This window comes from Rousettus aegyptiacus, unplaced genomic scaffold, assembly GCF_014176215.1.
Source record: "Rousettus aegyptiacus isolate mRouAeg1 unplaced genomic scaffold, mRouAeg1.p scaffold_m13_p_13, whole genome shotgun sequence".
In the NCBI taxonomy this organism is placed as follows: Eukaryota; Metazoa; Chordata; class Mammalia; order Chiroptera; family Pteropodidae; genus Rousettus; species Rousettus aegyptiacus.
Genome location: NW_023416288.1, coordinates 41,012,251 through 41,025,577, shown reverse-complemented (window position 1 = coordinate 41,025,577; position 13,327 = coordinate 41,012,251). Strand labels below are relative to the sequence as shown.

At 47.5% G+C, this 13,327-nt stretch overlaps 1 protein-coding gene across 6 annotated transcripts in view; it reads left to right on the top strand.

Moving 5' to 3' along the window:
* ELMO1 (engulfment and cell motility 1) overlaps positions 1-11,189 on the top strand; it is a 422,552-nt gene extending 411,363 nt beyond the window's left edge. For all 6 annotated transcript variants that reach the window (XM_036230489.1, XM_036230485.1, XM_036230487.1 and 3 more), the window contains 2 exons: positions 3,336-3,413; positions 8,914-11,189. In XM_036230489.1, the coding sequence (XP_036086382.1) occupies positions 3,336-3,413; positions 8,914-9,114 (279 nt within the window). In that variant the 3' untranslated portion in view covers positions 9,115-11,189. The remainder of the gene's footprint in view (positions 1-3,335; positions 3,414-8,913) is intronic.
* The last annotated feature ends 2,138 nt before the right edge of the window (positions 11,190-13,327 follow it).

Genomic DNA, 13,327 nt, shown 5'->3' with positions numbered 1-13,327 from the left:
GAATGAGTAAAGTCTGCCTTCTAAAACAGAAGCTCAAACTCATATGTAATGAGAGGACAAGCAATGCACTATAGCTACAAAACCTACTACTGTTTCTAAGGCCAGATAGCACACGCACACGAACCAAGTTCTAGCCTGCGTCTTGAATCAAAATGCTCTGCCTTCAGGAGAACTGGATCGGTGGAGGAGAAGCAACATAGTTAGAGCGAACGCTGGCCAGAATGGCCAAATGAGGCCGGTCACCGCAAAACCATATCAGGAACGGCAGCCAACGCCGTATACGGAAAGCGTGTTGTATAAAACTCTCCTCTTGTGTTTATTCAGTCCATTATTTGGCCCCCGAAAGATGACAGACCCCAAACCACGGTGCCATTCGTGCCCAGAATTTCTCTAGGCATCCCCAGACACAGTGTGCCTTGTCCCTGGTACCAGTGCCAGATGGCTTAAAGGATGAATTAATCTGGAGGAAATAAAAGACCGTAGGCATTGAGTGGCAAAGCCCCAAAGCCTCAGATGTCTGAGTGTCGTGATGTGTGACAAGAAGCCCCTGAGGTAGACACTGCCCCAGATCCGTGACAGCTTATTCCCCACCTCCTGGAGCCTGTCTGCCTCACAGACGGATTGGACAGGTGGCAGCTTCTGAACCGTTAGCCCAAGAGGTGCCGTTGATCTCAGCTCTGCAGCCTCCCTGCCTCAGGCGCGAAAGCTGACCTCCACCTACAACTCAGTGACAAGCCAAAGACGTCGATAAAACTCCTTATAAGTGACAGCAGCCTTTAACGCAGGCAGGCCTGTGATTCCGAGAATTAATCCCGCCCACCCCTCCCAGGCTGCTTTGGAGAAGTTAAAGTGGGAATTAACGTTCTCACGAACTTCCCACGTCCCGCCTGCGTTTATGAGGAATCTGGGGCGGGACGGCTCCCCTCACGCAGGTCTTCGCCGGTGCATGCCTTAGAAGGGGAAGGCCCAAAGCTTGCAGGCCCCTGCTCTTCCTTCTTCGTGCCCCTGCAGAAAAGAAAGTGTCACAAGGACAACCACACCAACGCTCTTGGTCTTCGGCTCCCAGTCACGGGGCTGGGGCTGGGCTCCAGCGGTGCTCACACCGGCTGTCATCAGCAGGGGAGTGATTGATGACGCGACAGCCCTATGCAAAGCAGCAGCTGTTATCCAGCGTCAGGCGGAAATCCATTCCCGAATTTCACCTTGTCCTCCTGACCTCCAGAAGCCACTCGTGCTGCTATGATGCACTGACTCTTCTTCCAAAGCAAAGCCCCGCCCTCTCCTGCCTCTCCGGTCTCCCAAGTACGAGTCGAGTCAATATTTTCCTAATGAATGACAGTAAGAATAATAATGAAATCATCGGTTATATCAATGTTCCTAATCGAAGAACAGTTTTTATGATATATGAGATTAGAGGTTAACATTTTATTGAAAATCAAGTTTACGTTTTTTGAAAGAAAAAAATCGCCTATGATCCCAGAACCCTAACAATTATTTTCATGTCACATTTCAAGTTCAGTCTCTCTCTGCAAGTAGATGTTGTTTATAATTATGATCAAATGTAAACAATGTGCATTTCTCCTGAACTTATGATCAGATGTGCATAATTACTATGTTGAATAACTGGCTGAATTTCTCTGGGTGGCTAATGTGTGATTTCTTTAATAATTTACCCAAAGAAGGGAGATCATTTATTTAGTTTCATAGATTATGTTCTTACAGGTAATAATATACATAGATTTTGCTCACTTTTGAATTTTTTTTAGGAATAACCCAGGCAGTGGGATCCCTTGGTCTCGATATGGATTGCCCTACTGAATTTTTTTAAAGGATGACACCAATTTGCGGTACCATTCGTAGGGCCCGTGGCCATATTCCTTATAAACTGAAAGACCTGAGAGAGATGCCAAACTTAATGGAAAAATTGTTTCCGTGGTCTCGATGATCTCCTATTTAATGTTATTGTCCTCACTGGGCAGGCCTGAATGGAGGCCTAAGGAGGCAAGAAGGAGAAATGAGGAGACGAGTAGCTTCGCAGAAATAGCTCCCACCCCACAACTCGGCCTTCTTCGCTCCACCTGTTCCCATTTCTCCGGAGTGAGGAGGCCGTAAGAGTATAAGACGCTGGGAGGTCTGGGCTCAAAACAAGAGCTGCTCCCTCCTTTTGAAGGGACAGCTGGAGATGAGCCAGACACAGACGAACTCCACGGGAGCCACAAACAGCCCGATGGCTGGCTGCGTCAGGAGAGGCGTCCAGCGAACACTGGGCCATGGCGTTGACCTTGGAAGAATTCTTTAACCCATCTGAACTTCTGAATTCTGGAGTCATGGGCTTCATCTTTCTGCCTTCCATCTTCTCTCTAGGGCATTCCTGCTGTGAGTTACTAGCCACAGGCAAATCCTCTGTCCGATGTTAGGTCAGAGAATGATGTGCAGAGATCTGCCCCCTACCTCCACCAAGAATGAATGCTTCATGGCCAGACACTGGGTGTGCGGCTCCCAGACCACAGCAGGGGAAGAGGGGCAGCCAACGGCAGCGCCTAAGAAGGGCGTCAGGCTATCACGTGTGTTGTATCCATGCACCAGGGTAGATACCCTTTGGTTGGAGGAGTTAGGGTGTCGAGATGCGTGAGGACCCTCGTCTTCTAAAGGCCGTGTCCTGTTGACTGCTCGGCCCACCAGGGTCATCACTGTACCCAGGATTGCACAGCGTAGACAGTTTTAGAAGTGTATATTAGACATGACACCGAGGGCCTTGGCCAAGATCATTCAGCTATAGTGACGTGATAGCGTCACTTAGTCCTGGATCTCTGTGTCTGGCTCATAGTCTGCACTCAGTAGACACTTACCAATGACCGAGCCCGGCTGGTCCGGTACTGGGCCTCTTCCTCCCCTTCAAACCCCGCAGCTGCTCCAGGATAAAGTCTCCGGTTTGCGTAGCCTTTTCTGTATAGCAGTTGAATGATCGAAAAGGACAGACAAATTACCTAAAGATAATCAGTTCACCCAAAAGCCATGTCATTCCCTTCCACATTTTCGGAAATTCATACCCTACGGACGTCTATCTGCTTGGGGGTGATCAGAGAGAGCGCAACCCTTAAAGCCACTGACCGGGGAATTGTTGACCGCTTTTCACGGTCTCCCCAGAAGGGAGAGTTTGAGGAAGAGAGGGCGGCACAGCTGCGGGGTCGTGCGGCCCCGGGCAACTCATTAACTCCTGCTCCTCTGGACGCCGCGCTGTAAGCCCTACTCCGTGTGCGACCTGCAGCTACGTGCAACTGTGGAGCGAATGTGCGCATTTCTGCTAACGCGCTGTTCTCTCTAATCTCTTGTAGGAGGTGCTCGAACTTGCTTTTTCCATCCTGTATGACTCAAACTGCCAACTGAACTTTATCGCTCCTGACAAGCATGAGGTAAGGGTCTCGGCGAGGTTAATTTATGAGAGCACGTCACATTTTCTCTAGAACAAGGAGAAAAATACTGAAAAGAAAGCAATTTTATTTTTAAAAAAAATTAGAAGCCTGCCTGAGAAAAATGGTGAATGAAGGACCATCTTGTTGACCTAGGATACAATGGATACCTCTAGAAAAACAGCCAGTTTATAACGCGCTCAGCTTCTTACCAGCTCAATTAATAGTTTCTGGTAAATAAAATGAGTGTACAATTGTTTCATCTTCAACAGGGCATAACTGTTAACCCAGAGAATAGAGCAGCCTTGGGTACAGCTTTGATTTTCATTGAATATTTAGTTTTTGGTCAGGATTTTTCCAAGATAAACTTGTCTCTATTCTTTAAAACACTTCACAAAGTAGATTTTCTACCATGTTTCTTTAAATTATTTTGAGAGGTTTAGGGCTGTGTCTGCTGTTGGATTTTATTTTTGAGATGCTTTTATTCCTTTTTGACATCTTGTTATATGTATAATTTGTTTCTCTTCTTGAAGCACGCTGTCAGCTATATTTTAAATATTTAGCATAAATCTAGGAAAATGCATTTATAAGATAAAGTAGCTGCTATGGTCGATTTAACTTTTTCTCTTGTAAACTAGAATTCGACATCATGCTTGAAACTCTTATTTTAGATGATACCATTCAAATTTTTGTTTCGCGTGTGGTTGCATAAACAGCCTTTATAAAAAGGAAGGGAACATTTTAATAGAGTCTGACTTTTGTTCCCCATTTCCCCAAGGAGGCTTAGCTCATTTAGAAGTTATTCAGTATCTGGTGTTCACTGGTTTGAAGCTTTTGAATAAAATTGTACATCCCAAAGAGAGAGGAAAGATTAGATGCAAATCCTGCATTTAGAATGGTGCCTAAATATAATTCAGTGTTACTTGACATTTAGTTTGCTGAAGGATATGACTTTGTCTTTATCTTCCTGAAAATAGATTCCGTGTCCTACTATTTCTCTTTTTAAATAAAATTATGGCTGCACACAGGTCACCATATTCAAGATGTATACAGCTGTGTAGAAAACGACCTAAAATAGTAGAGCCGTGGATGTTATTTAAATCTATGCGAGACCATTTTCCCCAGAGCACATTAATTCCAGATAATGATAAATGTTCTGGGGCCACCAGATCTGTATTCATATCTACCACCTTGGATACAGCGAGGAGAGAAATGCTCTATGCTTGCGAGCTTGTTTAATCTACTCAGTCCACTTTCACATCTATTACCTCCTCTTGCCGGCATCGCCGCTCTGTGAAAACACAAAGTTTTATTGCAGATATCCTCATTTACCAAATAAGGAGAGAGAGGCTTCCCAAGATGGAATACCTCAACACTAGGAAAGATAATGGTAATTATAAGTGTTCACGCTTCGTGTGCTTCATCTCACTTAATTCTCATGTAACTCCAAAAGAAACGAATTGATATTATCCCCGTTTCATTAAGGAGGGAAATGAGGCGCAGAGGGGACGAGTATACGACACTTGTCCACGGTCAAACGAGTAGCACGCGACAGAGCAGGGGTTTGAACCGTAGAGGTCATGGCCCAGAAGCCCCGGCGAGGCTGGGAAGAGACCTGGACTCACAACTCCCCGCCCGAGCTCCTCCCCCAGCCTCCGCGATTACCTCCTGGTGGCCGATCTGGTTTCATGTCTACCCCAGCCGCACCCAGCAGCCACGCCCCAGATTGTTTTCGAAGCAAATCCAGCTATCATGTCATTTTATTTGTAAATATTCCTGTGTGCATCGTTTTGAAACATAAATACAATGCCACGATCACAGCCAATTTTATAAAATTTTAATACCGCCATGTACGGTCAGTTTTCAGATTTCTCCAATTGTCTTATTTCTGTGTTTTTCTTTTAGATTCTGTTCACATAAGAATCCAAGTAAGATCCACACATAGCAATTGGTTATCAAGTTTCTTAAGTTTCCTTGAATCAATAAGTTCTCTCTCTTCCTCTTTCTCTCCCCCTCCCTCCCTCCCTCCCCACCCTCCTCTCTTTCTCCCTCCTTCCTTCTCTCTCTCTCTCCCTTTCTTTCTCTTTCCCCACACCCCACGCCCCCATTTTCTTGTGACCATGTACATGTGCTTTTATTCCCTGCAATTTTTATTCATTGAAAACACCAGGTCATCTGTCCGGTAATACTGCCAATAGTCTAGGTTTTGCTTATCATAAGTCTGTGTATTAGTTTACTGTGGCTGCTGTAATAAATTACCACAAACTTAATGGCTTAAAACAACATAAGTTCATTATCTTACAATCCTGGAGGTCAGACGTCTGATGCAGGTCTTTCTTGGCTAAAATCAGGGTGTCAGCAGAGCTTATTCCTTTCCAGAGGCTCCAGGGGAAAGTCCACGTCCTCGGCCCTGACAGTCTCGGAGGCCTGCCTGCATTCCTTGGCTCCCGGCCTCCATCCACAGACAGCAGTGTTGGGCCGAGTCCTCACATGACATCATCCCAACCTCCTCTTCCGCAGTCAACCTCCCTCTGCCTCTCGCTTCACTGTTTCCTTCACCCCTTATTCTGTTTCCCTCTGCCCCTTTTAAGGACCACTATGATTACATGGGGCCCATGTGAACAATCCCAGATTTCCCCCCTATCTTAAGGTGATCCGACTAGCAACCTTTACTCCCTTTGCCATGTAACCTAACATATTCACAGGGTCTAGGGATTAGGACGTGGTTATCTCTGAAAGGAGAGGATTATTCTGGCTCCTGCAGCCTTTGCTGTAGTTTCACGTGTTTATCTACCTTCTGTATTTCCTAGTAAGTGGTAGTCGGAGCGTTAACCGAATGCAGGCTCCACTTTAAAACACAAGCGGCTCTTCTGCTCTTCCATGGAGTCTGGTTGCCTCTGTTCGGGGGATGTTAACAGCCATTAACGATTATTATTGCCTAGATCCTTGCATACTTTAGAGGCTGCAAAACGTCGACATCCCAGTTCTGTGATCTCGTCTTCATTTATAAGTGGGACAGTTATATAAGGAGAAAATGGCCTCATCGACCATTTGGCTACTGCGAGGTGAAACGTTTTATACACAGTAGGCAGGACAAATGCTTGATTCCTTCATCCTTTTAAATAACGAGCATCTTCCCAGGGAGATCAACAAGGCACTTTTGGTATTTGAGCATTATCATGAAGTTATCGAGATAAACATATTTTTAAATTTAGACATTCAAACGTAGGTTGCAGTTGTCATTATCAGTCCCCAAATTATCTTATCTAGAAAGAATAGGAACACTTTTTGCTTGGCTTCTGAGTCCTATTGACATGACTGGATGTCTTTGATAATTTTGAGTCATTCTCATGTGACGCAATATTCCAGGCTCATCTTGTGTGTTTCCTCCCTTTTCTTTATGGAGCCTTGGTTCTTTTTAGAAGGAAATGGTATTTAGCGACCAGGATCTGGGTATTAAATGCGCTTATTACTATCCAGTTGGTCATTATTTTTAGGGCTTTTGTGGACAGAACTAGGAGTTATGATTCTTTAAAAAGACAAAATACATCATAAGTTCATACTAATCCCTCAACCCAGATTCAGAACTACAGTTTGTATTTATTGGTCGATGTACTTTATTAATAAAATGTTCTGTGCCTGCTGCTTCTCAAAAGAAGGTACTGCAAAAGTATTCCTGTGGGTTAAATTAAGCTGTACTAGGAAGCTAGCCAGGACTGGGAAGGCTGTGTGCAAACAGCAGTAATCCCAGTACTTAGCGATTTGCAATGAAACAGAGCCAGACCCGGAAAGGGCCTTGGGGAGTATAGAGTTCGGTGGTAGCCATGTCTGGAAGTGCATCATAATTAGCTGGAAGGCTTTCTAAATAAAGTTTTCCCACCCAAGATCTATAAGATAAGGGTCTCCAGGGTAGGACTTAGTTGTTTGATTTTATTAAGGTTATTTATAAGGAAATGCATGTTGAGATGTGTTCAGAATCTACCTAAGGTATTCGTGAGGACACCGATTCTTCCAGAAACCCCTTAACACTCAACCTGCATTTATATGGGTTCAACACTTTGGCTGATATTACATAGCCAAGGCAGAACCAAAGCTCCACAGCTCGAGGCCACCCCGCTCAGACATGGGCTTCACGGCACGACCGCAGCGCACCCCCTCAGCTTACAAAGTGGAGCCGCCAGTATTCATCATGGTGGATTTCCATCATATGGTCACGACGCATCACTCCGACTTGAGGTGTATAGTGCTTGCTATCTCATAGTACTTTTATGTGGATATCTGCTGTACATTCTGGAACACAGCCCAGGTAATCACAGTGCAAAGACAGGCTAATTAGAGTCTGGAATTGCAGCTTGACCTAGTAAGGGCAGGAGGGGCGGAGAATCTAGAGCACATGCTAGAAGGAACAATGGATCAGCAGGAGGAGCACAGCAGTTGCCCTCATAGAGGTCCTGTAGAGGCCGAGGGATTCCCACGCACGAGCAAAGCACCAAGCGCGGGCACAAAAAGTCGCCTGAGATGCTGGCCGCAGGGGCCGGCTCTTTCACCAGGTATCACAGCTCTCAGGCCAGGTCATGGCAGGACTCCAGCCTCCGAGAGGGACGCTGACAAGAACAAGGCAGGTCCTCAGGTAAACACGACCGGGCTCCTTTCCTCGAGGATTTCATAATCTATTGAAGGGGCAAAGGGCGTGTTTAATTTTATGAGAGAGGAAGAACCAAATCCTTAGTTGGGTGTTCTGGAGGGTTTTCCAAAACAAGCGATGTCCCCAGGGACCATGACCCTAAGGTCATGGAGAGAAACCCTGGAAACTAGAGATCCAGGCAGAAGAGGCTCCCAGACGGGCGGTCAACCCACCTCCCATTAAGATCACCCAACAGTTTTAGCCGCTTTGACCGCCAGATGTTGGGCAGCGGAAGGTTATTTGCCATCTCGTTTGCTGAGAAATGCAAAGGGGGTCCACCGCTGGCTCCAGGACGTTTCGGGGCTGTCATCGCGAGTTCTAGGAACAAGATAGATTTGGCAAAAGAAATTAGCCCCTCGACTCGGAGCCACGCCTGGAGTCGGGAGAGAAGCAAGCGTGACCTGACGTTGAGCTCGAGAGTGTTGGGAAATATTCCACCAACGCTTGAAACCGTAGACCCACCGGTGGGAAGTTGGAGACAGGACGGTGTGCAGCCACGGGGACTCGGGTCCCGCTCATACACGGGGAGGCGTTCCCTGCAGAGCACGGGCAGTGGGGCTCGACCGCAGGGGTCCAAGTCCCACCCGCCCCACATACTACCAGGCGATGGAGCTGCCCCGTACCTCAGCTCCCTCTCCGTAAAACGGGCCATAACAGAAGTGTCGACTTTACTGAGATGCCGTGAATATAATGATGATGTAGGTGAAGCTCGTAGCCCCCAGCCCGGCATACACTGGGTGGCCAGTATGCGTCAGCTATTGTTATCATGCTCTGACAGTTGTCACCAACAGTTTTCACTGTCGCCCCCTCTCCCGCCAGTACTGTATCTGGACAGACGGGCTGAACGCGCTGCTGGGAAAGGACATGATGAGCGACCTGACGCGGAACGACCTGGACACCCTGCTCAGCATGGAAATCAAGCTGCGCCTCCTCGACCTGGAGAACATTCAGATCCCCGACGCGCCCCCGCCCATCCCCAAGGAGCCCAGCAACTACGACTTCGTTTATGACTGTAACTGAGGCGCCGGCCCAGACACAGCCCCTCCCACACTGGAAAACCGAGCTCACAGGAGAGAGAATGAAAACACAGCGCCCCTCTGGGGAGCCCCTGGTGGTGACGGAGGGCGTGGCCAACACCTCCTCTGGCCTCGCCTCCGGCCCAGCCTTTGTCTGCTGCCCCTGCCCGGCACCTGGCCTGCCACCTCGATTCTGTTTCTAGACGCCATTGCTTTAGGTCCCTTCCCATTGCTGCAGTCTCCTGGTAGGAGAAGAACAAAACCCACCACCAATTAGAGGGCCAAAGGGCCCTCGATCCTGGCCCCCAGCAGGCACGTCCTGCCCTCCCGGAGTGTGAAAGCCAGCAGCGCCGACTGCCCCCAGCCTGCCCGCCAGACCGAGGGGACACCCCGAGGCCCGTGTCTGGAAGAAACAGCCCGGCTGCTTGACAAGACCAAACAGCTCGCCCTCGGTCCCCTTCTCCCTAGAGTCGGCCCAGCCGCCGGTTCCGTGTGAATCGAAACCTGCTTTCAGACCCTCTCCCTCCTCCGTCACGGCCTTCGCCTCGGCCCGTTCCTTTCCGGTCCCTGCAGCGGCCGCGGCCTCATCCTCGCCGGCGCTGGGTCTCCCAGACACGGCCGCAGGCCCCATGCCCACTTTACCTCTGCGCTGTGACCGCCACCCACCTTCTTTGCTCAGCAGCTGGTCTCGGGTCTCCTCCCCGTGCCCCAGCCCCGACCCGCCTCCGTCACTTCCCCACGCCCTCCCGGCCCCTTCGCTGAAAGCACAAGTGGTGAAGTCAGTCGTCATGCTCCATCCCTAACACGCGAAACCCAAGTGCCCCTGCGACAGGCGACAGGCGGTCACTGCCCAAGGGGTCAGCGTCCTGCCCCCAGGGGCGGGGGTCCTGCGGCAGCACCGGCTCCACGGGATGGGGGAGGTGTCGGACGCCCAAGTTTACATCCTTGTAATTATCACAGATATTGAAAATTTGCGAGGGTTCAGGGCTGTTGTTGTTCTCTCTCTCTCTCTCTCTTTTTTTTTTTGCTTTGTTTTTGTACAAAAGAGTCTAACATTTTTGCCAAACAGATATATATTTAATGAAAAGAAGAGATACATAAATGTGTACTTTTCAGTTTTTTTTTTAATTATTTTAATCCTAAACATCTTCCTGAGAATAACATCTCCTTAAACATGCTGTGGAATAAAGTCGATTGTGATGAGCTGGGGTGTTGGTGTTTTGATGTGGCAACTGGAGTTCCTGCGATTCAGACGCCAGCGGCATCTGCGAGCTCGTCCGAAACACGGCGTCTTTGCCCCCCGCCCCCACCCCACCCCAGACCCACGGGACTGGGTGATTCGTGTGCGTGTTAACTTTAAGAAGCACTGGCCTAGGGGATTCTTGACCACTGCTGGGTCACCGTAGGTGCTGAGTGTCAACGAAGAAGGTAACTTCTAAGAAGACCATCTCAACTCATGGAGAAAATCAGGCCCACTATGTAAGAACACGATCTACTCATTTAACGCTGTTGCCTCCCGACGGTGAAGTTCCCTTTTATGTTTTTTGTCCTCACCATTACATAATTTATAGAACCACCGAAATTAAACACATCGCACTTGGAGAGAGCACATTTAGCGATGAAAAAAAATGTAAACCCACACACTAAAAATAAGTTAAGGCAGCACTGAATAAATCCAACTGCGAATTAATAAAATGCGGGTCAGAGCCCAGCAAAGGATGTCTCTGAGGCTAGTTTCCCCGCAGGCACATCTGGATCATAAACTCAGAAGACTGGAAGAGATGTCAGTACCTTCAGGTCACTGCTCTTTAATGTCACCAAGATGTGCAATTACACATGAACCTGGGTTGAGATTGCATGGTCCAGGGCTCTCCGTAAATTGCAGGAGAAAAAATATCCTTTATAATCCACAGTAATTCATTCACAGGGGTTATGCTTCCCATCAGAGCACACACACCTTCCGTTAGTTATCATTAAACCCTGATGATGATGATAACACGTATGTCCTTCACGTCAGGAGCATTTATTGATCTATCTAGTGTCATGATAAAATGATAAATGTTAGGTAAAAAAAAAAAGCAGACAGAGTCATATTGTTTTTCACTTAGCAGTTATCATGATGACTCCGTCCATGAAAAAGGGAATTCTTTGGGCCAAGATAGCTGAGGTCCTGGGACTCTGGGTTGAAGAGGTGGATCCGTCCTACGACGCTTGCTGGGAAGAACCAGCCCCCCTCTCTGCCGGCACTTCTGCTTTGAACGGGAACCCGCCCTTCCAGGACTGCAAAGGAAGCATTCTCCTACCTGTCCTCAGACCCTCGTCCCGGGGACTGCTGGTGAGAGCCTGAGAGTGTGACATCATTGTTCGGCGCTGGTGTTCTGGCGCGGGGCTGCTGTCCACGTCTGGCCACCTCGTCTTCTCTCCCTGGGCTGCCCAAGGCTTCGTTCCCAGACGGTGAATCTTCTACCTCCAGTTCAGCTCCCGTTGTACAGGTTTCCAAGTCAGGACAAGTCAGTCGGCCAGATCCAAGGGGGCAGTGAGGGGGGAAGCCCAATGTCACCATCAGGTCTAAGCCACTTTCTCCGATTCGGCTTTACTGGAAGTAAAACCGATCATTGAAATTTGGTATCTGCTGATATTTTAATTCCTGTCTTACTGTTATGAGAACCTACGGAGGGAAGAGTGTTTAACTGACCCTCTCGAACTTGAAGGTGACTACTTTCAAGGGCAGGAAAACCTAATGGCCATTGCAGAAGACAAAGTACAAGGCTGAAAGTCTCTCGAGTCTACTTCTAGTCAGTAAGTCCTACCTATCTGCTCTTATAATGAACTGAACAGTTGTTAAAAGACATATGTGCCTTCCATCCATTTTAAGCTATGAATATTTTACAATTAACATAAACCTTTAACTTCAAAAACGTAAAACATTCACACGATAATCAAAAAATGTGCTTAGAGCTAGATACTAGGAATGCACCAAGAATAAAATCTGTAAATTTAAAATTTGTAAAACTAAGAACAAAATTTGTAAAATCAGGAAAGTGATAATCAAGTAATTTAGTCAAACATAAAACCAAATCATTGCAGCACAGAGTGAGAAATGGTACCATATAAATATGTACAAGGGGGAATAGCAGAAGGGAGGTTGTGTTCAACACTTGAAAATGGGTAAAAGAGAGGAGTAGAAACTTGAATTAGGTCTTGAAAAAGATGTCTACCAAGCAAGAGAGAATCTTTCCAGGTAGAGAAAAGCATACAGAGCGTAAAAACCTGTGGCTATTCCAGAACCTGTGAGTTGTTCAATGTGGCTGGTGCCCACTGAGTAAGGAGTCTCAAATCAGTCTTCACTTGCTCTGGGAAGCATTCCCTGGACATCAAAGTCAAGGTTAGGGGCGCCCAGCCTGGGCTCCCACAGCTACCTCTACCTCCCTGTGGTAACCGTGTGAGCCCCTCACTGTCCGCCCCGCTGGCCATGGGTTCCATGAGGGGAGGAAGCAGGCGCACGGTTCTCCCTGTGCCCACAGTTAGCACAGTGCCAGGGTCTTCATGGTAGTCCACCGATGCGTTCCGAGTGAACTGATAAAGGGCATTTCTGGATGAAGTAACAGCATGAGGCACTGGAGAGAGGAAACGTGTTATGATGTGAACAGAGATGAGGAGTATGGAAGAGAGAAAAGTGGGAGATGCACTTCGAAAAGAGGGTGAAGCACCTGGCATGTCCTGCTAGGGACCTGGAAGTGTATTCATTACGTGCCTGGGAACTGGTGACGTACACATGCGGGCGAATGGCATGACCAGGTTTGCATTTTAAGAGCACCACTTTCATACTGGCGCGAGCATGAAAGACAAGTCGAGGAAGCGTGGGTCTGGAGGCAGGGAGACCAGGCTAAACCTGTGTCAACGTTGAACATGTCAATCAATCAACCAAATTACTAAGATCAAATTGAGTCCAACAGAGATTGCATATGGATGCTGTGAAAGAGGGGAATACTTATCATTGCAAAGAACAGAAAAATAAAAGGAAAAAGGATATATTTTTGAAACCTAATATATAAATACGAAAATAATATGTAAGACCAAATCTTTCTCAAATGCCTGAAAAATTAAATCTGGATAAATGCTGGTCGCACAATATATACCTAAAACAGAAGGACACAGAATAATTGAAAATACGGAGATGGGCAGGATCGCCAGCAAACACACAGTCACAGTGGCGT